A 24045-nucleotide genomic window follows, 5' to 3' on the forward strand; every position below is an offset into this window, starting at 1 on the left:
ATTGCAGTATATTCACACAATAGAATGTTATATGGTGTTGAAAATGAAAGAACTATCACTGTATACAATAACATAGATGAATCTTAGAAATAAATTCCAGAAAACAATACATTAGATGATAGCATTTTTATAAAACTCAATAGCATGCAAATTAAACAACATGTTGCTTTAGCATTTTTGTGATGAAATTAAATTTTGAAAAGAAAACTACAAAGGAACAACAAACATAAAATTTAGGATACTAGTTTTCCATATAGAGGGAAAGAGATAGAGGAGAAACACAAAGGAGATACAAATTACTAGGAAATGTCCTAATTCTTGGGGTGGATAGAGGTTCATGAATATTTGTTATATTATTAAGTGTTATACTTAATATATGTGTTGCATATATATTTTGTATGTATTAAAAAGCAAATTTTTGGCCAGATGCAATGGCTCATGCTTATAATCCCAGCACTTTGGGAGGCAGAGTCGTGTGGATCACCCGAGGTCAGGAGTTTGAAATCAGCCTGGCCAACATAGTGAAACCCCATCTCTACTAAAAATGCAAAAATTAGCCGGGCATGATGGCACATGCCTATAATCCCAGCTACTCACGAGGCTGAGGTAGGAGAATTGCTTGAACGTGGTAGGTGGAGGTTGCCAGTGAGCTGAGATCACGCCATTGCACTCCAGCCTGGGCATTGAAGTGAGACTCTGTCTCAAAAAAAAAAAAAAAAAAAGCAAATTTTTAAGAGATTGGTCAAATTCATCCTTACCTCCTCCAAGTGAAAAATAAAAAAGCTGATTTTTACTCTGCATGTAAAGAAATTAAGGGTGACATGGCCCTATCCTCAAATAGGGAATGACATAAAGAGTTCTGCAAAATAGAAGCTATCTCAAAGTTGCTGACGGATTTTTAAGGGAATAATCAGTCAGTTGGAGCCAAGAGAATGTAAGTGAAATTAAATCCACGTGAACTAAATGGAATTTTTTCCTCCCTAACATGTTAACGGAATGTGCAGTAAACTGAACCTCTTACCTGCCAGTCAGGAAATAAATTGGGATGATACAGGATGGAATCTCGGCATCACTAGGTAGAGTTAAGATTTCCAGAGATAAAGGAGCAGGAAGGCCAGGCATGGTGGCTCACGCCTGTAATCCTAGCACTTTGGGAGGCTGAGGCAGGTGCATCACCTGAGGTCAGGAGTTCAAGACCAGCCTGGCCAACATGGTGAAACCCTGTGTCTACTAAAAATACAAAAAAAAAATAGCCAGGTGTGGTGCTTGGGTGCCTGTAATCCCAGCTACTCGGGAGGCTGAGGCAGCAGAATTGCTTGAACCCAAGAGGCAGAGGTTGCAGTGAGCCGAGATCGTGCCATTGTACTCCAGCCTGGGCAACAAGGGCTAAATTCGGTATCAAATAAAAAAATTAATTAATTAAAATTTTAAAAAACGAGCAGGGAAATTTCTAGAAAAACTGGAGTCAGAATAGAATACTTAGGAGAAAATGAGGAAAAACACAAAGGTTAAATGAATTAATTCACTTATTCAACAAATATTTTTTAGCACAGACTCTGCATCAGGGACAGGGAAAGGGACTGGAGTTATCAAGATAATTAAGTCACAGTTCCTACACTCAAGGAACTCACACTCTAGTAATCAGGAGGCCCAAAACTGAGGAAATGGAAGAATACTTGGAGGTTTACAAGAACAATGCCGTTGGTGAGGAAGAGGAGAGTTTTAAACTTAGGCTAGAGGATAGTAATATATGGGAGCCTAGACACCACAGTGCCTTAGTGCTTTATCCTCTATGATCCTGCAGTATAAGAGGAGGCGGAGAGGGGAAGATAATGCTTGTGTTTGGCTTGGACCTGGAGAGAAGGGCAGGAAAAAGTGATGTTGCAGGGGGTGGGAGTCCACATTTATTGAGTTCTTGCTATGTTTCAGATACTTTTCTAAATGCATCTTATGAATTAACTAATTTAATCCTCACAATATACCTATGTAGTAGTTACTATTATCATCCTCATTTGATAAGTGAAGAAATTAGGGCCTGTAGAGGTTAAGTAATTGAATTTGCCCAAAGTTGCATAGGAATCTGAAAGCAGAGTTTTGAACCCAGGAGATTAGATTACACAGATCCATGTTCTTGACCACCACACTGAACAGAGGAGGGATGTTCTAAATAAAAGTTAGGAAAAACAGAAGATTTTCAAAAGTTTTCATTACACAAATTCATTAATGTGTGCTCTTATACAATTGAGGTATATTGTAACTATTAAATTTGCACACCCAAAACATTGTTACACCTTGGTGAATAACACTGGGTGTGTCTCAAAAGTTTAGTACTGGACCCTACAGGAAGGTAGAATGTTGCAGAGGAACTAGTGGAGAACAGCTGTGTCTCTGGTTAGTCTTATCAGAAAATCTCCTGTTTGATTCCTCATGAGATGGAGGCAGAAAGGCTTAGCAAAGCCTCCAATTTGTCATATAATAGACTGATATACTTTATAGCCAATCTCAATACATGTACATATTTATTCAGTTTATTTTTTGCCTTCTCAGCAATTTAATAATGGACTTGTTGGCTAATTTGGTTCAGTATGGTGCTGATAAAGTAAAATTGATGGGTTTAATTCCCTTTCAACTCTGGTGGCCATAAACTGCACCCCTAACCTTAGCAAACATGAGCTGTTGAGTGACCTCAGAGAAACTGTGTTTGGCTCAGAACAAGTCTATCAGTTATTCAAAAGATAATGCTTTACATAAAGTATGTCAGAACCTTTATCTTTGTATTCAGAGACAACACATTAATTTTAACAGAGAACAACAAATGTAATTCTTTTAAATATCTACAATAGATCTCTGCGACAATCAGGAATAGATACTTGGGAAGTTCAATATCCTATACTTATTCAAATTCAATATCCTACTACTTATGTTACACAGGCGTTTTAGTCTTGGACAAACTTCATGATCCAATTTATACTCAATTCATCTTGCTTGCATATAGCCAGAAATAACTAAATTAAAAATAAAAATAACAAAATCTATCTTTCCTTTTTAAAATTTGTTTCTTAAGAGACAGGGCCTTGCTCTGTCACCCAGGCTGGAATACAGTTGTACTACCATGGCCAATGCTGGGCTCAAGCAATCCTCCCATCTGGCCTCCCAAGTAGCTAGGACAACAGGCGTGCACCACACCCAGCTAATTCTTTTTTTAAAAAACTTTTTTTTAGGGATAGGGTCTCGCTAGTTTACTCAAGTTGGTCTCAAACTCCTGGGCTCCAAATATCCGCCCACATCAGCCTCCCAAAGTGTTGGGATTATAGGCGTGAGCCACCACGTCCAGCTTATCTCAATTTCTGACTGCTTATGGAAAAACTCTTGTCTAAGGACAAACTAATGAAAATGAAATCAATTCCACCTCAAAAATACAGATTTATTATGCTTAAAAGAAAGTGATCTGAAGCAAATAATGTGATTCATTGAGAGAAACCTACAGAGTTTCACTTAACAGGTGCTTCTGCTCAGCAAACTAAATCTAAATTCTTTTAATTTAATTTTTTTAATTGACACATAATTGTATATATTTATGGGTATATAGTGATGTTTTGATATATACAAGGTGTAATGATGAGATTAGGGTAATTAGCATAGTTATCATTTCAAACATTTGTCCTTTTTTCTGTTGGCAACATTCAATATCCTCCTTCTAGCTATTTGAAACTATGTATTACTGTTGATGATAGTCACCCTACAGTGCTGTAGAACACTAGAACTTATTCTTCCTATCTAGCTGTAATTTTGTATCCTTTAGCAAATCTCTCCCTATTCTTTCCCCCTACCGTTCACAGCCTCTAGTTATCTTCTGTTCTACTTTTTACTTCTGTAAGATGAACTTTTTTTAGCTTCCACATATGAGTGAGAATATGCAGTATTTAACTTTCTGTTTGTTCCTGGCTTATTTCACTTATCATAATGTCCTCTAGTTCTATCCATGTTGCTGCAAATAACAGGATATATGATTCTTTTTTGTGGCTGAATAGTATTCCATTGTGTATATATACCATATTTTCTTTATTTACCTGTTGGATTTGTGGGTTGATTCCATATTTTCGCTATTGTGAATAGTACTGCAATAAACATAGGGGTGCAGATGTCTCTTCTTATACTGATTTCCTTTCCTTTGGATAAATGCCCAGTAGTGAGATTGCTGGATCATGTAGTAGTTCTGTTTCTAGTTTTTTGAGAAACCTCCATACTGTTCTCGATGGTAGCTCTACTAGTTTACATTCCTGCAAGGACAGAAGAGTTTCCTTTTCTCTGCATCCTGATCAGCATTTGTTATTTCTTGTCTTTTTGATAATAGTCATCCTAACTGGGGTGAGATAATACCTCATTGTGGTTTTGATTTGCATTTCCCTGATGCTTAGTGATGTTGAGCATTTTCTTATCTATTTCTTGACCATTTATATGTCTTCTTTTGAGAAATGTCTGTTCAGATCAATTGCCCATTTTTAAACTGGATTGTTTGTTTGCTGTTGAGATGTTTGAGTTCCTTGTACATCCTAGTAGATCCAAATTTTTGATGTGATCTGACATCTGACAAAGCCACAACAGTAAAGGAAGTGCCTCATCCTTATCCAAAGATATTGAGAGGAAAGGAAAAGGATGGTGAAAGCTAGCATTCGAGTGAAAACTTATCAGACCAAGAATGAGGATAAGTAAATCTCCAACTTCAACTGGAAACAGAAATGGCTGAAATTAGAGCAGGAACAAATAAAATTTTAAAAAATATTGAAAGATACCAATTTGTAAAGAAAATGTAAACTGTTGATGGCTGACATTTCAAAGTAGATATAAAAATCATGCTCTTGGAAAGGGCTGATACTCAAAAGTAGGCTGGGTGCAGTGGCTCACATCTGTAATCCCAACACTTTGGGAGGCCGAAGTAGGCAGATTACCTGAGGTCGACAGTTTGAGACCAGCCTGACCAACATGGAGAAACCCTATTTCTACTAAAAATACAAAATTAGCCAGGCATGCTGATGCATGCCTGTAATCCCAGCTACTTGGGAGGCTGAGTCAGGAGAATCACTGGAACTCCCAGCTACTCTGGAGGCGGAGGTTGCAGTGAGCTGAGATTGAACCATTGTACTCCAGCCTGGGCAACAAGAGCGAAACTCGGGCAGGGCGCGGTGGCTCACGCCTGTAATCCCAGCACTTTGGGAGGCCGAGGCGGGTGGATCACGAGGTCAAGAGATCGAGACCATCCTGGTCAACATGGTGAAACCCCATCTCTACTAAACATACAAAAAATTAGCTGGGCATGGTGGCGCGTGCCTGTAATCCCAGCTACTCAGGAGGCTGAGGCAGGAGAATTGCCTGAACCCAGGGGGCGGAGGTTGCGGTGAGCCGAGATAGCACCATTGCACTCCAGCCTGGGTAACAAGAGCGGAACTCCGTCTCAAAAAAAAAAAAAAAAAAAAAAAAAAAGAGCGAAACTCCATCTCAAAAAACAAACAAACAAAAAAGCTTCTTCAAAGTAAGTTAAATATAAATACTACAGAAATGGGATAAATATAAATACTACAGAAAGGAGAGGAGGAGGAAAAGGCAGAGTTAGTTTAGATTGTGCAAGCTATGGAGGAAGACTGGGTTCTAGCTCTGCCATTTAGTAACTGTGATTTTGGCAGGTGTCTTAATCTCTGCGTCTCAGTGTTCTCATCTATAAAATGGGAATAATAGAATTTACTCATAAGGTTGTTGTTAGCATTTTATTAGCTAATATATAAAGAGTGCTTATGCAGTGCCAGCATATAAGGGCGCTATATAGTATTATACTTCTAAATACAATATAAAGATTAACAACAATGATAACATTTAATCAGAAAATCAAGAAGAAATCTGACACAGATCTACAATCCTTTATCCAAAATCCTTGGGAACACATGTGTTTCTGGACTTAATTTTTTTATATTTTAGTGTATAATAATTGTATTATCTATATTTACTTAATACATAGCAACCTTTAGTCAAACACACTGTTTCTATAATGAAATGTATCAGTAGCCACACTAAATGGAATAAATGACAATTTTTTTTTTGAGACAGAGTCTCACTCTGTCACCCAGACTGGAGTGCAGTGGCATGATCTCGGCTCACTGCAACCTCTGCCTCCAAGGTTCAAGTGATTCTCATGCCTCAGCCTCTCAAGTAGCTGGGACCACAAGCATCTGCCACCATACCCAGCTAATTTTTGTATTTTTAGGAGAGATGAGGTTTCGCCATGTTGGCCAGGCAGGTCTCAAACTCCTGGCCTCAAGTGATTCTCCTGCCTTGGCCTCCCAAAGTGCTGGGATTACAGGTGTGAGACACTGCACCTGGCCCATAAAGGATAATTTTAAATAGATTCATGTCAGTTCAGATTTTGCCACTAAATGATTTAAAAATTTTTTTTTTGTATTTTGGAATTACAGATAAGGGATTGTGAAGCTGTATCTTTACAGCCATAAATCTTATTAAATAATAGAATAATCATTAAGAGAAATATACAGCAATGATATTAAACGAAAAACTTTTCTGAAAACCTAATGAGTCCCCAGAAAACCTAATGAGTTTATTTTTCACTTAAGAAAAAACAAAAAATGTATATATAATTATCATACAGGATGTTACTTGGCTTACACTTGGGTAACTTTCTTGTGACATAAATTGTTCACAATGCCTGCCTGGAATATCTCGCTAAATGTTCCCATGACTGACTATTTAAGATCTCTGTTCAAATGTTACTTCTTCAGAGAGGCTTCCTTGATCACTCTATTTAAAATACTGGGTGAGCGGCATGCATGGACACTTTCACATACAATCGCACAGAAACTCTCTTTCCCCATATTTATTTTCTTCTTCTTTTAGCACTTATCATTATCTAGCATTATACATTTGTTTATTATCTGTCTTACACAGACTGGAAACTCTATGATGGTAAAACTTCATTTTCTTTAAGCATCTAGAACAATGTCTGGTAAACAGACATTTGATAAATATTGTTCAAAATATGACCCAAGAAAGTAAGGCTGACTGAAAAATAACAAAGGATTCCAAGAACTAGTCCTGACATAGCAGGTCATACCTACTTTTCAGAAGTTCAAGGCCAGAAAAAAAAAGCCATCTAAACACCAACTTTAATATGTTTATGTAAGATGTCTATTTTTATAGTAATATAAAAAAATCTCTTCATCATACATATACTTATTAAGTAAATAACTATTTCCTAGCTAGGAAATAAAAGCTAATCATTACATTTACTTTATCTTAAATTTTATTTTTTATTGATACAAAATACTTGTACATATTTTGGGGATACATGTAATAATTTAATACATTCATATAATTTGTAAAAATCAAATCAGTGTAATGGGATATCTATCATCTTAAATTTTTGTCTTATGTTATTTGAATTATTCTCTTTTAGTTATTTTGAAATATACAATGATTATTAAACTATAGTCACCCTACTGATTTATCAAATACTGTCTTATATCTTCTATCAAACTGTATATTTGATTCCATTAATCAACCTCTCTTCATCTCTCCTCTCCTCTCCCCTTCTCAACCTCTAGTAACCACCAATCTACTATCTATCTTCATGAGATCAGTGCTGGGATTACAAGAATGAGCCATTCGCCCAGCCAGGATTTCATTCTTTTTTATGGCTGAATAATATTCCATTGCATATGAATCACATTTTCTTTAACTGTTCATCCACTGATGAGCACTTAGGTTGATTCCATATTTTGGCTATTTCAACAGGGCTTCAATAAACATGGGAGTGCAGCTATCTCCTCTTTGCTACGTTGATTTCCTTTCTTTCAAATATATACCCACTACAGTAACTGCTGGATCATATGGTAGTGCTAGTTTTAGTTTTCTGAGGCACTTCCATACAGTTTTCCTTAGTGGCTGTACTAATTTACATTCCCACCAACAAAGTATGAGGGTTCCCCATTCTCCACATCCTTACCAGTATTCGTTATTCCCTGTTTTTTTGATAAAAGCCATTTTAACTGGGATGAGATGATATCTCATTGCAGTTATATTTACATTTAATAATTAATTTTCAGTATTTTGTTTGAGTAAGTAGACAAGAAAAAGCATGGTCAAAAGATAAAAATGATTACTATAACACAAAATATTAAAGAAATAACTGACTTTATATTTTTCACTTGGAGTATTGTCTCGATTTTTTTCTCCTGACACATTTTAATCATCACAAAAAGAAATCCCATTGACCTTCTTCATCTAATTGCAAAATGCTACCGCATTAGGTTATAAAAATGGCCTGGATTAGCCTCAGAAGGCAATAGTGTCTGGTTGTATGTATGTATAGCAACACATTGCATTTAAAAGTAAGCAAGCAAAGGAGTTTTAGAGTCACCATAAAATATGCAACAAAGTTCAGTAGTGCTATCCAGTTCAGATAGGTCCACTCTTTGGAAAAGCCCAGCTTTCTTCTCCATCTCTAAGTTCATCCACATGTTAGTTCTGACATCTGAATTACATTTAAAAACAAGGAAAGAAAATAAAGGTGCAAATAAGAATTTAGGTCACACTCTTTGCAAAAGTATCAAGGATAACTACCATTTTCAAATTGTCATACTTGTAGCCTACAAATTTACATTTTGCTGATTATGGTAAATGTAAGACAACAGTATCATTTCAACATCTGTTACTTCTACTTTGGTATTTTATTCTTGTCATTACTTTTAAATGACAATGAAAAATATGCTCCAACATTACTTAATTAATGACTTTCAAACTGTTATCCCAGATTCTATAAGGATTTTCTGTGAGAATTACTTGGAAAAAAAAGGAAATTGAGATTGTATACATTTTCTATAGGAAGAGGAACCCTTGGAATAAAACAAATGAGCACACACATCTGGTTCAGGTGTTGTTAACCAGTGAAATGATTCTAGAATGGGAGGAGACGTGTCAAAAAGATGAAGCCCAACAACTGATACCAAAAAGATCAGAGATTCAGAGTTACATAAAATTTGACAAATGAGATCAAGTTTAAATATTACTGGTCCCTTTGCTCTCAAGTTGCATATTATTGTTTAGTGAGTTTCATCTGGATAAACACATGTTGGTGGTGGTGTAGTTAGGAAGATGAGGAATGATTTACTCCAGCTTCACACCCTCAATAGAGGGGGTTATGCTTATCTGCTATAAAAACTAATTCAATATCATGTTAGCATTTAAGGAGTAAACTAAAGGATTCACTTTAATAACTCCAACATCAACAAAGAAAAAGCTGTCCTTGCCTAAAGCAAAAATTCAAGATTGCTACTATAGTCTGTTTCAGTGCAAATATGAACTCTACAAGTCTTACGCTTCTGACCCTTGTCTTCAAGTCCCTAAACTGGAATAAAACCAGATAAATGACTGAAGAACCACTTCACACCCTAAACACGTGCAAACTTTGTTCAACAGAACACTTTACTGCCAAAATGGAGTTGGCAGAAGTTTGGAGCAAAGGCCCTCAGGCTGCACGATTTGTTGGCACCAGAGAGCTTAAAATTCTTAACATAATACTGCAGAGTTTGAGTACTACCAATTTGCTTGAGACTCCTCCTCCAAGTTTGACTTGAGAAAAATGGAAGCTGCCATGAAGAAAGACTAATAACATTTCATCCTCTATCCAGAAGTACTTTTATTTCTCACTCCTGATTTTCATACCTCTATATTACTTGGTGGTTGCATTTCCACAGTAAATCAAACGGAGTCTACTTTGAAATGCATATAAATTCAATTGTATTGGGTTGCTTGGATAAAGGGACACAGTGAGAACTACTATAAATAAAATTAATTAGGACAAAGTTCTACTTAGAAAACACTTGATCCAAATAACCCCCATATATCACAATTTCTTACCATAAAAATGTGGGAGAAATTAAGATATAGAATTACCTGTAAATTGCTATCATTTTACATGTGGTTCAGCTTGCCTTCTCACTTCTGTAAGTCTGAGTATGGTAGTTTATCTTGTATGTGAACAATTTAGGAAAGCCAGGAAAGAAGACAAGTGGAGTTTTCTTTAACAAGGGTCAACAATAAAGTCCTATTTGGAATCTTCATAAGCTTGATGCTGTTAATTAGAAAAAATTGCATCTGAATTTTAAAATTACAGTTGAGTACAGGCAACTATATAACTCGCAAATTCAAACTTGTAAATGCTTGATAAATATGCAGTACTGAGAAAGGATGGTTTGCTTTGGAAGGTTATCTTGTCCTAAGTTTCAATGAAAGACCAGATTTAAAGATGTTACTTGCTTCTCATACACCTAAAAAGTCTTTTTTCTTGAAACTTTCCAATGTTTTCCCTCCGTAGCTCCACGTATTTTAGTAATGTCTTTGATAGCTTTTCTGTTTCTCCTCCTCTAGAACCGCCTTTTTGTAATTCTCAGCTCTGATTTTATATCATGAAGTCACCAGCTTCTAGCCGGGCGTGGTGGCGCATGCCGGTTAATCCCAGCTACTCGGGAGGCTGAGGCAGGAGAATCGCTTGAACCCAGGAGGCGGAGGTTGCGGTGAGCGGAGAACGCGCCATTGCACTCCAGCCTGCGCAACAAGAGTGAAACTCCATCTCAAAAAGAAGAAGAAAAAAATCACCAGCTTCTAATCTCCACAATACAGTTGGAAACACTTAGGACAGAATATCCTTTAGGATAAGCTGCAGAAGACTGTACTTCGAAGGATATTTATATAGTAGTGCTGCCACCTAAAGATGAGGTGAATAAAAAAGCAATTCAAAGGAAATAACCTATCACCCTTAAGCCAGTCTCATTTTCTCACCTCCAGGTAGGAATAAGCGTGTTGTTGTTGTTGTTGTTGTTAATACGCAAGTTGAACTGTTTCGCAATAACTTATTGCTGAGCTGTAATTCTCTGAGGCAGAAAATTTCAGACTCAAACCTTTTCTAGTCCTCTGCAATTCTTCTCAGCCATCAGGCACTGCCTACAATACATAAGAGCGGGGAGCAAAAGATACTTGGAAGAAAACAATTGAGAGATTTCTGGTTTAGTGGATAAAGCAGGCAATAATAGACCTTAGACTTTTCCCTCTATCAGTGACCGACTTTTTGCAACGCTGAACAACTGACTTACATTTTGATAACTCAGTTTTCATCTGTAAAATGGGATTAATTACACCTTAGTCCCACTTGCCTCGCAGGCTCAATTAGATATGCTTCTTGGAAAAGATCCTCTAAGAAGTGAGTTTAAAAGTCTACTATTGCCTAATAAAGGGGCATTTTGTGGTGTATTTGCAAAATAACTTTAAAACAAAATACACTAAGTTAAATAGGTTGAGGCAATGAATAAGTTTTCCTAAATCACAGTTTGATTTCTCGGAGGTCTATTTAAATAATGACAAAGATTATAAAGGCAGTTCCTATTTATTTTGCAGCAGTTATTAGCTGACCCACGTTCCATCTATGTACTCAGTGTTGGATGGAGACGTGACAGCATAGGCGGCGAGGAAAACCGTTACCGTGCACCCAAAATCTTGTCAAACTTGATACGATTTCAAGAAGACTGTCTTAAAGATTGTAAGTCTTTAAGACTGTCTGATTTTATAATTCTACATTTTGTCCTTGCATAGCAATTTATGAAAATTAACTTTTACTCTTTCCCTCTCGGCTCAAGGAAGTCGCATTCCCTCAAAGGGGCCCGGCTTCAATATATTATACTGCGTGGGAGGCTGGGCAGCAGCCCCACGCTTCCTGTCAAGGATTCCTGGGGCCAGAGCCTGAAAAGTGGTCTAGCCTCTCCTTTATGCTAATTCTGTCCTTCCAACCCCTCTCGGCGGTGTCTGAAGGCCAAGGTGAGACCTTCCCAGGAGATGAAAGGCCTATTGCCTCCTAAGAGACCCGGGCGGAGCTGGGGCGGGGGTGCGGCGTGATCGGGTGGCAGCGGCAGCCGCAACGACGCACAGGGCCCTAAGTTGGAGCTGGCGCAGGCCCTTTAGGGTTCTATCCCCGCCTGAGCCTGGCTTCGGCCTTCAGAAGCCCAACGAGGAATAAGTCCTCTGTGGGCGCTACGGACGGTGGGTGAAGGAAGTGTGGGCGGAGAGGCCACAGACAGCCCCCTCCTCAGACGCGCCCCAAGGCCTGTGCCGCGGAATGTTGACGCGCCAACAGCCGAGAGGGCGCGCTCACGCGCGAGATGGGGGCGGGAAGAGCGCGCTCAGTGGCCGCCGCGGCGGCAGCTAAAACGGAGAGACGCGAGAGCGGAGGGCGCGAGCCGCGGAGTGGGGAGGAGGGGTGGGGAACGCGGTGCGCGCGCTGACGTCGCCCGGAGTCACGCACGGAGCGCCGGGTTACGCGCCGACGTCTGGCTGCCACGACTTGCCGTCTGCGGCGGCGGCGGCGGCGGCGAGCGGATCCCGCAGGGGAAGGAGGAGGAGGAGGGAGAGCCAAGGGGGCTGTGAGTGAGCGGGAGAAGCAGGGTGTGAGCCGGACTTGCCCGCGGGAGGGAGAGCGAGCGAGAGCCGAGCCTGCCAACAGAGCCGCCTCCTCCTCCTCCCCTCGGCGTCCCGCCCCCGCCTGCCAGCCCGCCCTCTTCCCTCCTCAGCCCGCAGAGCCCAAGTGAGGCGCAGCTCGGCTAGCGCCGCTGTCCAGGACAGGTGTGCGCGCGCGCGCCCTCCTCCCCTCCCCCCTTCCTCGCGCCTGCCTCGCGCGCGTCCTCCCTCCCGCCAGCCTGCGCCCTCCCTCACCTGCGGCAGGACAGCGCCCGCCCGCCCGCCCGGGTAAGCCCCTCGCGACCTTCCCTGCTGCCACTGCCACAGCTCGAGGTGCCGCCCGCCCCGTCCCCTCTACTTGCTCTCTCAGCCCAGAAATAATTATAGTACCATTGCAGACATCCCCGCACCCTCCCTCTCGGAGACCCAGGCGGTGCAGCAACGTTCTCCCCCACCCCCCCGCAGCGAGAAACGAATGAACCCCCTCCTACTTCCGAAAGAGAACAAAATAACACGCTCCTTAAGAAAAGAGACAATCCTACCTCCGCAGGCGCTGGAGACCACCAATGATGCGTTTGCTTAGCAATCCCTGAGCCCCATTTCCCCTGGCCGCCTTCGCCCTGGGGCCTGGGACTGTGCGCTAGACGTGGCTGACACTCCCTGCACGGCAACCCTGGGAGGAGGGAGAGGAAGGAGAGTTCTATAACCCAGGCTTTACTGCCAACCCCTCCTCTGTTCAGCTCCCCCCACCCCACCACCACCACCAAATGTATACACCCTACCAGGATGCGCTGTAAAAACAAAACAAAACCAGAAAAAAAACCTTTGCTGCTGACATCGCAGATGAAGCCAGGCCCAAAGATGGGTGACCCGAACAAGGCATTTTTACTGCCCCACAGCGCTGGGTGAGCTCCACAGCTCCTCTGCCTTTGTCCGAGGGCAAAAGGAACGGATGTGAAACTGAGGGGTCTTCTCTGTGAGCGGCAGTGGACCCCGGAGGCGGGCTGTGATGTATGTAGGGGAAGGCACCCAACCAATATATCTGCCATAAACCTGAACTTGGGTTGGAGAGGCCCAAGAGACTGGCTGGGGTAACTCCGGTTCGTAGCTGTCTACCCTGGAATAAATGCCACGTTCTTTTCCGCGGTGTCTGCGGGACCCTCTGTTGAGGGTTCTAATTCGTTTTGGTCTGGGCTCCTTACGTTTCTGTCCGACCAGGCGCTTTTGGACAGCTTTTCGCAACGGTGTCTATGCTTGTGTTCGGTGTCCTTGGAAGGGAGGTCCCAGAGCTTTACAATAGGCTGGATTTGGTTTGACATCTTTTGGTGGACTGTCAAAGGGGAAAGGAAATTTTTGGATTACTTCAAGATCCCCCACCGCCCCCGCCCAACTGACGTTTGCGAATTGCGGCTTTGAAAATAGGAATGTTGACTAGAGTGTGGAGAGAGAGTTGCTGATTTCATTGCTTTGAGTACTAGTAAAATCATTTAAGTATCAACCGGAAGGGAGAGAGCTATTGACATTTACATCGGTTCTGTTTGGACCTTTGGGGTACATAAAATGTCGGGTTCTCTGAATCTTTTATCGAATTTAGAATGTCTGCTACGTTTATTTAACTCTTCTGCAAATGCTTGAAATGAAAACATTTTGGAAATGCAAGAATTTTTATCATGTGGATTGTTCTCTTCATATTTTAAATGTTTACCTCATATCTTTAATCCTAAACATTAAAATAGCATTGAAGAGTCATGATTTTCAAGATTAAGTGAGCTAAAGAAAAGGGATACGCTTTTAAAGAACGATCCGGGAAATGCTGTTACTATTAGTCGTTGTTGTTGTTAAATGTTAAGATTTGGGAGTTTCTCTTTTTTGGTAGATACTCATGAGAAGAAATGGCTCATTCCTCCACTTTGAACATTTGCAGTACAACATGCCAGTTAGTTTTAATGAGTTGGGTATTGAAGATAGTTGTCTGGTTTAAGACTGGTATTTAACCTAAGAACTTGAAAACACAAGCGCTAATGTTCTTTATTTTGGAAATTTGTGATTTTGTAAAATATTAATCAACATATTGTTTCTATCAGGAACTCTATAATCAAAAGGGTTACTACCCAGAGGTAGACAACCTCTTTCTATTTTATAAATGTGTGTTGATTTTTACTTTATAAAACCAAAACTGAATTAGATTATTTCAGAATCACCTGTAGTTCAGGCTGAAGAAAATTAAAGCTTTTTTCCCTTTTTGTTCTGCCTAATGTCTATTTCTTTGCGCACAATTTTTTGTTGGTAAGAGTTTGTTAAATACCCAGAGACGGTGGGATTAAAAATAAAGCAGTCTCTATTCTTTTTAAAATGTGTCTGTTGTATTAATAATAAAAGGGCTCAAGAAATCCAGAGACATTATGTCTTTAAAATGTAAGCAAATTTTGAGGAGAAAGGAAATGTTTACTTTTGACAAGTTTTTCATTAACAAGGATTTTTGCTGAATATTAATTTGCTGTATATTATATTTCGTTTTCCCTTTGTCTTTCCTACATTGTCATGAAATTACATATTTAGTTTTACAACAAATGTAAAGTTACAACAAATTACACATTTGTTTTACAGTAACAAATTCAAACAGCTGGATACTAGAACAGACTTTTCATTCACCAAGTTAGTATATTGTTTAGATAATTAACAAATGGTTAGAAGTCTTAAAATCCACTCATTTTCTAATGACTTTTCAGTGTTACAATGCAAATATAACTGTGAAGTTTTACTTAAAAGTTTAAACTTTTTGTTTTAAGACTTTTCTGGAAGTTTATATTCATTTAAAGGAAAGCTGCCTTTCACCTCCGTAGTCTGAGAAAAAAAAACCCACACTTAAAGGCTTATCCTGAAATTAACTCTCGTTTCAATAGTGAAAATATGCTAAATATCCTATTTATCATTGAATTATTTTGGAAATGCCATGTTAATCTTGTTTACTTTTCAGAAACATGTATAAAGTAGGAGAGAAGCTGGCATATAAGGGAAAAGTTTTATACATAGATAATGAATAGCATAAAATAAGTACATATTTATGTGGAGAGATCTAGGTCTCAGTCATTTGCTGATTTGAGCTTAAAATTCTCAGTTTAAGTGTACACATGATGTTCAACTTGTGTTCTGTCTAGAAACTTCATAATTGGCTTTGTGCTGGGGAACTAAGTCAGTTGGTGGTGGCAGTCACTTTTTCAGAAAAACAGGGTACTTCCAAACAAATCACTTCGGAATCCCTGTATATAGACGTCTAGGACGGAGGGCAAGAAAATTTAGACTGGAAGTTGGGATAGGACGGAAGGCATTTTCGAGTCTTAGTCTTCTGTCCTGGGGGCAGCAATCAGCACAGAAGAAAGGCAGGAACTGGCAGGGGGTGGGTGGGGCCCTCATCGTATTCTCATTGGCTTTGTTGCTGCCTTGAATTCTCATTAGGGAGCAGGGGCTTGGTTTGATGCAAGGTAAACTCTTGAGGAAGAACAGCAGCCCTTCTATATTGGATTTTACCAGATCTTAGCCTCAGTTTACTAGCAAAGCGCAATGCCCCACTCCATTCTCTGTGGAGATCCTGCTACTCAGCCTTTTTGTTCCTGGAGGGGCTGGGGTCTATCCAGGGTCCTGATTGCCACTCTTTGAGCCTGGAGGAGCTACTGCTTCTTCACACATCTATTTCTATGCAGTGGAAAGTGCTTCAAAAGTTCTGTGTCCCCTTCCCAATAGACTTTGGGACAGGGGAGGGAGTGTAGAAAAATCAACATGGAAATGATACTACGTAGTACTAGAGGTTGCCCCCAAAGTGGACAAGTTCTTCATGGAGTCCAAAGCCTGGGTTTTTATTTCTTGGCGTGGGCCTTCCCTTCAGGGAGACATTTCAGGGACCACTGGACATAGGTGGGTTGTTCTGGGTCCAGTGCACAGGACTGCCCCCGTTTGCTCTTTAGTAGCCAGGTGCTGCTTGTTTCTTTTCAGTGGGAAGTCGCAAACTTCAGCCCAGGGCTGAAGTAGCTAATGCTGAGTAGAATGGGGCTCTTGCTAAGAGAAAAAGGAAGCTGTGAATACCTAGCAGGCAAGTTTGTTCCGGAGGCGAAGGGATATGTTAGGGGGCTTTGAGGGTTCAGGAATCAACAAGGCTTATTCCCTAGGCTGCTCTTGGTTTTTTGATCGTTAGTCCACTCTCTTCTAGGAAGCTGGGCAACCATATTTCCAGTTGTCCCTCTGGCTAAGAGTGAGGGAGGCAAGTCTCCTTACTTTTGGGGGAAGAGATGCTCAATGGGACTACAACCCACGGGTGGAATAGGTACACTTTTCTCAGGATAGAGGCAGCAATTTGTGCTTGAGAAAACCAGTTGCAGAGCTGTGTGTGATCTGTATCCTCTCAGCTGCCTGTAGAAGGTGATGGGGGAGAGTGTGGGAGCATTGGCAGGGGGGTCCCCTGGAGATAGGCCTTAGCTTTCTCCACAGTGCCAGGGCTGCAGACTGCAGTCAGAGAGTATGAGCACTCAGTACCTATCTGGAAATAGGCCCTGGGTTATATATCAGGTCTAGTAAGAGAGAAATCTGTTATTTCTGAGCCCCTTCTTTACTCCTGAGCCCCTTTATAACACCAGGGAAAATCCCTTTTAGCTATCGCCGTCCAAAGATTCACTGGTTCAGTAATGGTCAGCAACCTAGCTGTCTGCATAAAAACCATTGATCATTTAATGTTTTGCTTTTGGGAGTGGGGTCTCTCCTTGACACAAGTTTCTGGGAGGACGAGTAAAAGGGGCAAGTTAACCTGCTTTAATGAATCTCATAAGGAACTGCGTTTCCCAGGAAATTCCTAACATTTTTAGCTCATGAATTTCCGAAAGCCTGCTTGGTTTTCTCCTCCATTCTGGGTCCTTCCAGAAAAGAAGGGTGGGCTAGGGTCCGAATGCTCACAGGGCCTGGTTCATCCGCAGAGCTGGCCAGCAACACAGGCTGGGCTCAGCCCTGAGCAGGATGCCCCCCTTCCCCAAATCTCAGGAGGAGGGGGAGGCGGGCGGGCGGGCAGGCAGGCAGTCGTGGTCCCAAGGGGGACTGGCTGCGGGTTTTTGGGTGAATGTGGGGTTTCTTTTTGATTGTTGCTCGTGGGGAAGGGCAGAGCCAACGGGAACAGGCACTGCGGGCACCCTAGCCCTGGTGCGTCTACTGTCCTCTGCTCGGCTCCCCCCATCGGTGAGTGCGCCCGCCCGCCCGACTGTGCGGGGCTGCGGTTGGGGGGAGGGGGGAGCGGGATCATCTGAGGCCAGAGCCACTGCCGTGTGCGCGGGGAGGGGGAGCGGCGGGAGAGAGAGGAGGGAGAGGGGAGGGACAGGCTAGGTGTCTGCTGCTCCGCGCCACTGCTGCCTGCGCCCCGTCCTCATCCCCAGCAGTCCCCTCTGCAGCTAAGGGTTACCACCGCACCACCTCACTTCCTCGCCTGCCTCAGCAGCCAGGGCTCTGCGGTAGGAGACAGTCCAGCCGGGTGGCGGGCGGGCCTGTCTAGGTTTGGCTCAGGGTCTGACTGAGGCCCGCATGAGAAGGGGTGGCCGTGACTCGGTGTCCCCTCTTTGCAGCGAGCTCTGCTGCGCTGCGCAGGCCCCTCCCCCCACATCCTCTTTAGGGGGTCATTGGAAAGCAGAGGTTAGGCCCACTCCCTGTGCTTAGTATGGCAGACTCCTTCTCACCCCTAGTCCCCTAATGTCCCCTAATTCCCCAGGCTGAGGCCACCTAGGGTCTGGCCAACAGCAACAGCCACGGTGGTGGTGGTAGCAGTGGCGGCGGCAGCGGCAACAGCAGCTGCGACGCGGCGCGTCCTGCTCCCTCTCCCCCACCCAGCCAGGGTTGTAGGGTGAGGGCTGGTGGGTGGGCGCCGCCTGGCGGGCGGGCGGACGGGGGGCTGGCAGTGGGGAGGGGGCGCAGGTCACGTGTCGGCGGGCGGGTGGGCGCGTACAGTAGGGCGCCCTGCTACTGTACTGGGGAGTCAGTGCCCTGTTACCGGGTCTCGTCTGTCTCGTCTCTCCCGCAGATCTCGCGAGAGTGGCTGACTGGCTGTGGGGGTTGCGGCGGCAGCAGGCGGAGCCGGGGAGGGAAAGCAGCGGCGGCTGAGGCGACTGAGGCGGCGGGCGGAGCGGCAGGCGGCGGCGGCGGCACGGCAGCGGAGCGCAGCATCATGGCGGACCGAGACAGCGGCAGCGAGCAGGGTGGTGCGGCGCTGGGCTCGGGCGGCTCCCTGGGGCACCCCGGCTCGGGCTCAGGCTCCGGCGGGGGCGGTGGTGGCGGCGGGGGCGGCGGCGGCAGTGGCGGCGGCGGCGGCGGGGCCCCAGGGGGGCTGCAGCACGAGACGCAGGAGCTGGCCTCCAAGCGGGTGGACATCCAGAACAAGCGCTTCTACCTGGACGTGAAGCAGAACGCCAAGGGCCGCTTCCTGAAGATTGCCGAGGTGGGCGCGGGCGGTAACAAGAGCCGCCTCACTCTCTCCATGTCAGTGGCCGTGGAGTTCCGCGACTACCTGGGCGACTTCATCGAGCACTACGCGCAGCTGGGCCCCAGCCAGCCGCCGGACCTGGCCCAGGCACAGGACGAGCCGCGCCGGGCGCTCAAGAGCGAGTTCCTGGTGCGCGAGAACCGCAAGTACTACATGGATCTCAAGGAGAACCAGCGCGGCCGCTTCCTGCGCATCCGCCAGACGGTCAACCGGGGGCCTGGCCTGGGCTCCACGCAGGGCCAGACCATTGCGCTGCCCGCGCAGGGGCTCATCGAGTTCCGTGACGCTCTGGCCAAGCTCATCGACGACTATGGAGTGGAGGAGGAGCCGGCCGAGCTGCCCGAGGGCACCTCCTTGACTGTGGACAACAAGCGCTTCTTCTTCGATGTGGGCTCCAACAAGTACGGCGTGTTTATGCGAGTGAGCGAGGTGAAGCCCACCTACCGCAACTCCATCACCGTGCCCTACAAGGTGTGGGCCAAGTTCGGACACACCTTCTGCAAGTACTCGGAGGAGATGAAGAAGATTCAAGAGAAGCAGAGGGAGAAGCGGGCTGCCTGTGAGCAGCTCCACCAACAGCAACAGCAGCAGCAGGAGGAGACCGCCGCTGCCACCCTGCTACTGCAGGGTGAGGAAGAAGGGGAAGAAGATTGATCAAACTGAATGAAACTCCCCACACACACATGCATACACACACACACACACACACAGCCACATACAGAGAAAATATACTGTAAAGAGAGAGAAAATAAAAAGTTAAAAAGTAAAAAAAAAAAAAAAAAAAAAAAAAAACCTGTTAACTCCAAGGGAGCACCACCCACAGAACCTCCACCAACTGACAGTTTCTCTTCTTGACTTGCCACTCATCGCTGGATGTTGTCCACTTTATCCACCATATAAAACAGTAAGCAGCTGCTAAAAACAAAAAAATACAAAAAGTAATAACATTATATGAACTGTGTTTCCTACTTGATTAAAAAATATAAAGAACTGAGTGTTTATTTCCCTAATTAACCAAGAACTTTTGTACACGTTTAAGCTATTATTATTAAAAAGTGTTTGCAAAATGGTCAAGATTATAATATTGCTGAATTATATAAAAGTCCTTTTCATGTTGAGCTAACATTTGACTTTAGCACAAAAAAGAGATATTTTAGAACACGTAAAATAATATTTTTAGTTTTTCTCATTTTGTTACCAAATTTCAAACCTTACATGGAGGTTATTATAGTATATTTGACACCCTATATACCTGTGATTAGAGATGTGTATATATATGAGGGCTAGGCATGCTGTGTGTCTGAGCTTTGTCTAAATGTTATGCAGAAGTTTGTAGAGTTAAAGGTACGTAGGTTTAATTCATGCAAGGTAAACAATAAGTGCTCTCTTTTATACAATATGCATTGCATCTGGACCTTAAACATATAAAAATGGTCAGTGAAACTTCTGTGAACATGAAGAAATTATTAAAAAAGGCATTTAAATGAAATTTGCTAAGTTGTGATTTTTATGGTTGGAACCAAAGTTGTTCAAATAGTAAAAGGAAAAAGAAAGAAAAAGGAAATCTCCCATAATATTTTTCTGCATCTGTTTGCTTTGACTGAGTAGGCGTTTTGTCATTATTGTGTATATGAGATGTACTTGTATCGTTCATAATATATTTTTTTTATTATGTGTAGAAAGATTTTAAAAACTTAACTAACGTGCAGCAATTTCCAGTGAACCTGTACTTGGACATCAGGTAGTGAGTCTATTTGTGGTCACTAGCACTGTCTCCTAAACTTGTAAGAGGTCTGAAGCTATCCTTTGATTTTTGCTAGTGCTATTAACTTATGTAGACCTGTTAAAAAGCAGAGCAACACAATTATAGTTATCCTACTGAGCCATGGATTCTGAGTTTTGTTTTAAAGTGAAAGCCAAGTTGGTGTATGTAAAGGATTTCCATGTAGCTGTGGTGCTAGTTATTACTGGCTACATTATATGCTAAGTGTATTTGTGTTTCCCAAGTGTACAAGCCTTCTATCAAAAGTATGTTCTATAACTCATATATTCAAGGTGTAGGGTATAAAAATGCAAAGTTTAGGAGAGCACTTTACCAAGCTGTTGTCCTCCAAACTGAAATTGTTTGTAACGATAGTCTTTTACAGGTTTTCATTTAAAGATGTTTGTGTGCTTTTAATTGACGACTAACTTCTTGCTGCTGTATAGTAAAATATTAATATATTTTTATCATTAAACTGCTGCATGACTATCATCTTTGAGTGAAGAGAAAATGTTATAAAAAAAAGATGCCTTAAACAGTACATTTTGGTTTGGAATTCTGTAGAAAGTATTTTGGTATTTAAAAAAAAAGGGTCTTGTCTGACAGAGAGAGTTCTGGGGATGGAATTGTTTCTTGGCAAATCCAGCCATATAGATCTAACTGCTGTATGTATAAGACACCACCTGTAGGAGCGGGAAGGTATCAGTGCTTCTCATATTGTAAAGCATTGGCCTAGGAAGGCAAACAGTTGTCTTTTTGAAGGATTTTTTTTTCTGCTGGTTCTTTGGGTTTTGATTTGATATTTTTATGCTCCCTGGTTTAGTGTGTTGTCTTCGTTTTTGAGATCTACTGTATATGTTGAATAACAAGCTATTTTCATTGTACTGTGCATTTTCCCATTAAATTGTTTGCTTTTGATATTCATAAAATGTTAAATATGAGGTGACCGTACAGTAGTTAGGAGTTTCTTTACTTACAAAAATCACTGGAAATGATTAAATTGCTTTTCCCCCTCCCTAGAGGTGCATTTTTCTTATTTCCATATAGTAAAGTTGAGCTTTTACAGTGCATAATGTGACATTTGGAATGCTTATCAACTGCATGTAAACATTAATAACCTGCACTTTTTTGTCTTAAGGTTTGTTGAGCTGTTTTGTTCACTGTACTTTAACTGTGATATGGAAAAGACTGCATTCTCTGTGCTGTTACTAATTAGGAAAGAGAATTGCTTTGATTTTGTCTCTTGTTTACTATAGCTTCTTAAAGTTAAGCCTTGTACTACAGGTTGTTGGAGTACTCCTAGATTACTGTTTCATAGTAGCCAGCAATAAGTAGTGCAAGTCAACAAAAACACAGCAAACTTAGGCAAAGTGTCCTTTCTTTGAGATGCGAGTTCTTTCACAAGGTTTTCTTTAGGGCCAGAGTTACCTAAAGTGAAGCCTTTCTTACCTATAGACTACAGATTCTGCTTGGAATCCCACCGGCTCAAGAAGCACATGTATTGTGCAGTTGTCTTTACACTAAAACAGTTGAATACAATCTTACTAAGATTTTGAAACCAGTGTCTAATTTATGGTCAGTGGGTTTAAAAAGAAATCCACATGCAGATCTTTTAAGACTTAAAAAGTGATCGTAGAAAAGACTAAGTGACTGTAAAGATGCTCTTTTTTTAAGCATCTCACTTTACCTCCCCAAGCACCCTCCCAAACCTTGTCTTCCCTCTCCTGTTTCATTCTTTCCCTACCCTTCCCTCCCAGGTGCTCGGTACTTTACCAAGGTTCTATATCTCAGTGTTTTATGTTGGAGTTTTTCCTTGTTTTTATTTTACTAGTTGGCAAACCCTGTTTGTGCTGACACAAATAAGGAAATGGTATATTTGACCATATGTGTTATTCATAGAAGACAGTATGATCAAATGTGCCAAAAACAAGTAAACAAAACTTAATTCCTGAGAAGTATGCCTTATTTTTATTGATCTGCTTTGTCTTACAATTAAGGTCCAAGAGCTTGGTAAAACTGTATTATTTGCCTAAGTATAAAAGAAAACTTGAACTGCATTGCAATATTGACGTTCTTTAAAATGAGAGACACTGTCAAGTAATTTAATCCAGAGATCAGCCACCAGATTTGAAATGCTCATGTATGTGTGTGTGTTTGGAGTTGTTTTTTTTCTTTTAAATCACCAAATTTTTTTTAAGCTACTTTTTATTTGTGCCTCCTATTTATCATGCTGGTGTTAGAAGCAACAGTCATCCAACCACAGAGGGAGCTAAAGTTAACTAAGCAGAACTGTAGAAATCATTATACATGCCTTTGACAACAAAGGAAGTTTATAAGAAAAGCCATGTTGGCTTTTCCTCTACTAGATACAGATTGGAGGTAGATGAATATTTGCCAAATGGAAAAAAAGACGATGCTAGTCAGGAAAGACAAACTGTTTTCCAGCTTCTCAAAAAGCCATGGAGAGTAGAAACCAAAACCAACAGGGAAATAAAAAACCTTGAAAGTCTCACTTTCTAGTTGTCCCATGCAGGGGTTGAAATTTGACTCAAAGCGGAAAGTATGTTTTTTTAGGCCTTCACGTCTAGAGATGGTTAACTTCCAATTTGATTTTTCAGGTAATAGAGAAAGCTGCTAGTAATTTTAACCCCTGCCTAAAGAAGACAGATAATTTCATTTGGGAGCAAATACTTATTGCCTTGAAAAGTAGCACTGTAATAGCCTATGATAATTAGTTGTAGAATAACCTTTATCCCTTTCAAACTATGCAAATTATTAAATAAGTGTAAATTAGGATTCAGTTAAAGATAGTTGATTATATTGCAATCAGATGGCATTCACAAACTTAACTGGAGCATATACAAATAAAATCTATTAGTCTAAGTTTTGTATGCTAACAGAAAGATATAATTTAGCTACCTATTCTAAAAATGGTGAATATTATTAATATTGTATAATAGGACTGGGAAGACTGCCTCCTTTTTTGAAGAGAGAGATTAAGGATTTTTATAATTGTTTTTCATCAAATTTTAATATTTTTGTCAAATTTTTAGGTATTTAATTTGTAAAACAGTTTGCTTTGTACTGGCATACAGAAAATAGGGTATTGATTTTAAACTTTTTGAAGCCAAGTGATCAAGTACATTTGTAATAAAAGCCAATGGATCTATATCAGTTGTACTCACTGTTTTCATTTCTTATTCTTATTAATATAGGGATGCTGTACTTTTTCTTCAGGAAAACTGAATTTAATTTGGGTGGAAGGGAG

General features: G+C 41.7%; 1 protein-coding gene across 1 annotated transcript; it reads left to right on the plus strand.

Annotated features, from left to right (window-relative positions):
- The first annotated feature begins 18700 nt into the window (after positions 1-18700).
- Positions 18701-23946, plus strand: PURA (purine rich element binding protein A). Its single transcript, XM_021677441.2, has one exon. It carries the CDS (start codon positions 18701-18703, stop codon positions 19667-19669), a length of 969 nt encoding a protein of 322 aa, XP_021533116.2. The 3' UTR covers positions 19670-23946.
- Positions 23947-24045: the final 99 nt, after the last annotated feature.

This window comes from Aotus nancymaae, unplaced genomic scaffold, assembly GCF_030222135.1.
Source record: "Aotus nancymaae isolate 86718 unplaced genomic scaffold, 86718_ANA_hifiasm-v0.15.2.pri h1tg000064l_1, whole genome shotgun sequence".
Taxonomy (NCBI): Eukaryota; Metazoa; Chordata; class Mammalia; order Primates; family Aotidae; genus Aotus; species Aotus nancymaae.

What these genes read in the sequence shown, in the direction of transcription:
- PURA (XM_021677441.2), top strand. Translation starts at nt 18,701, where the DNA reads ATGGCGGACCGAGACAGCGGCAGCGAGCAGGGTGGTGCGGCGCTGGGC.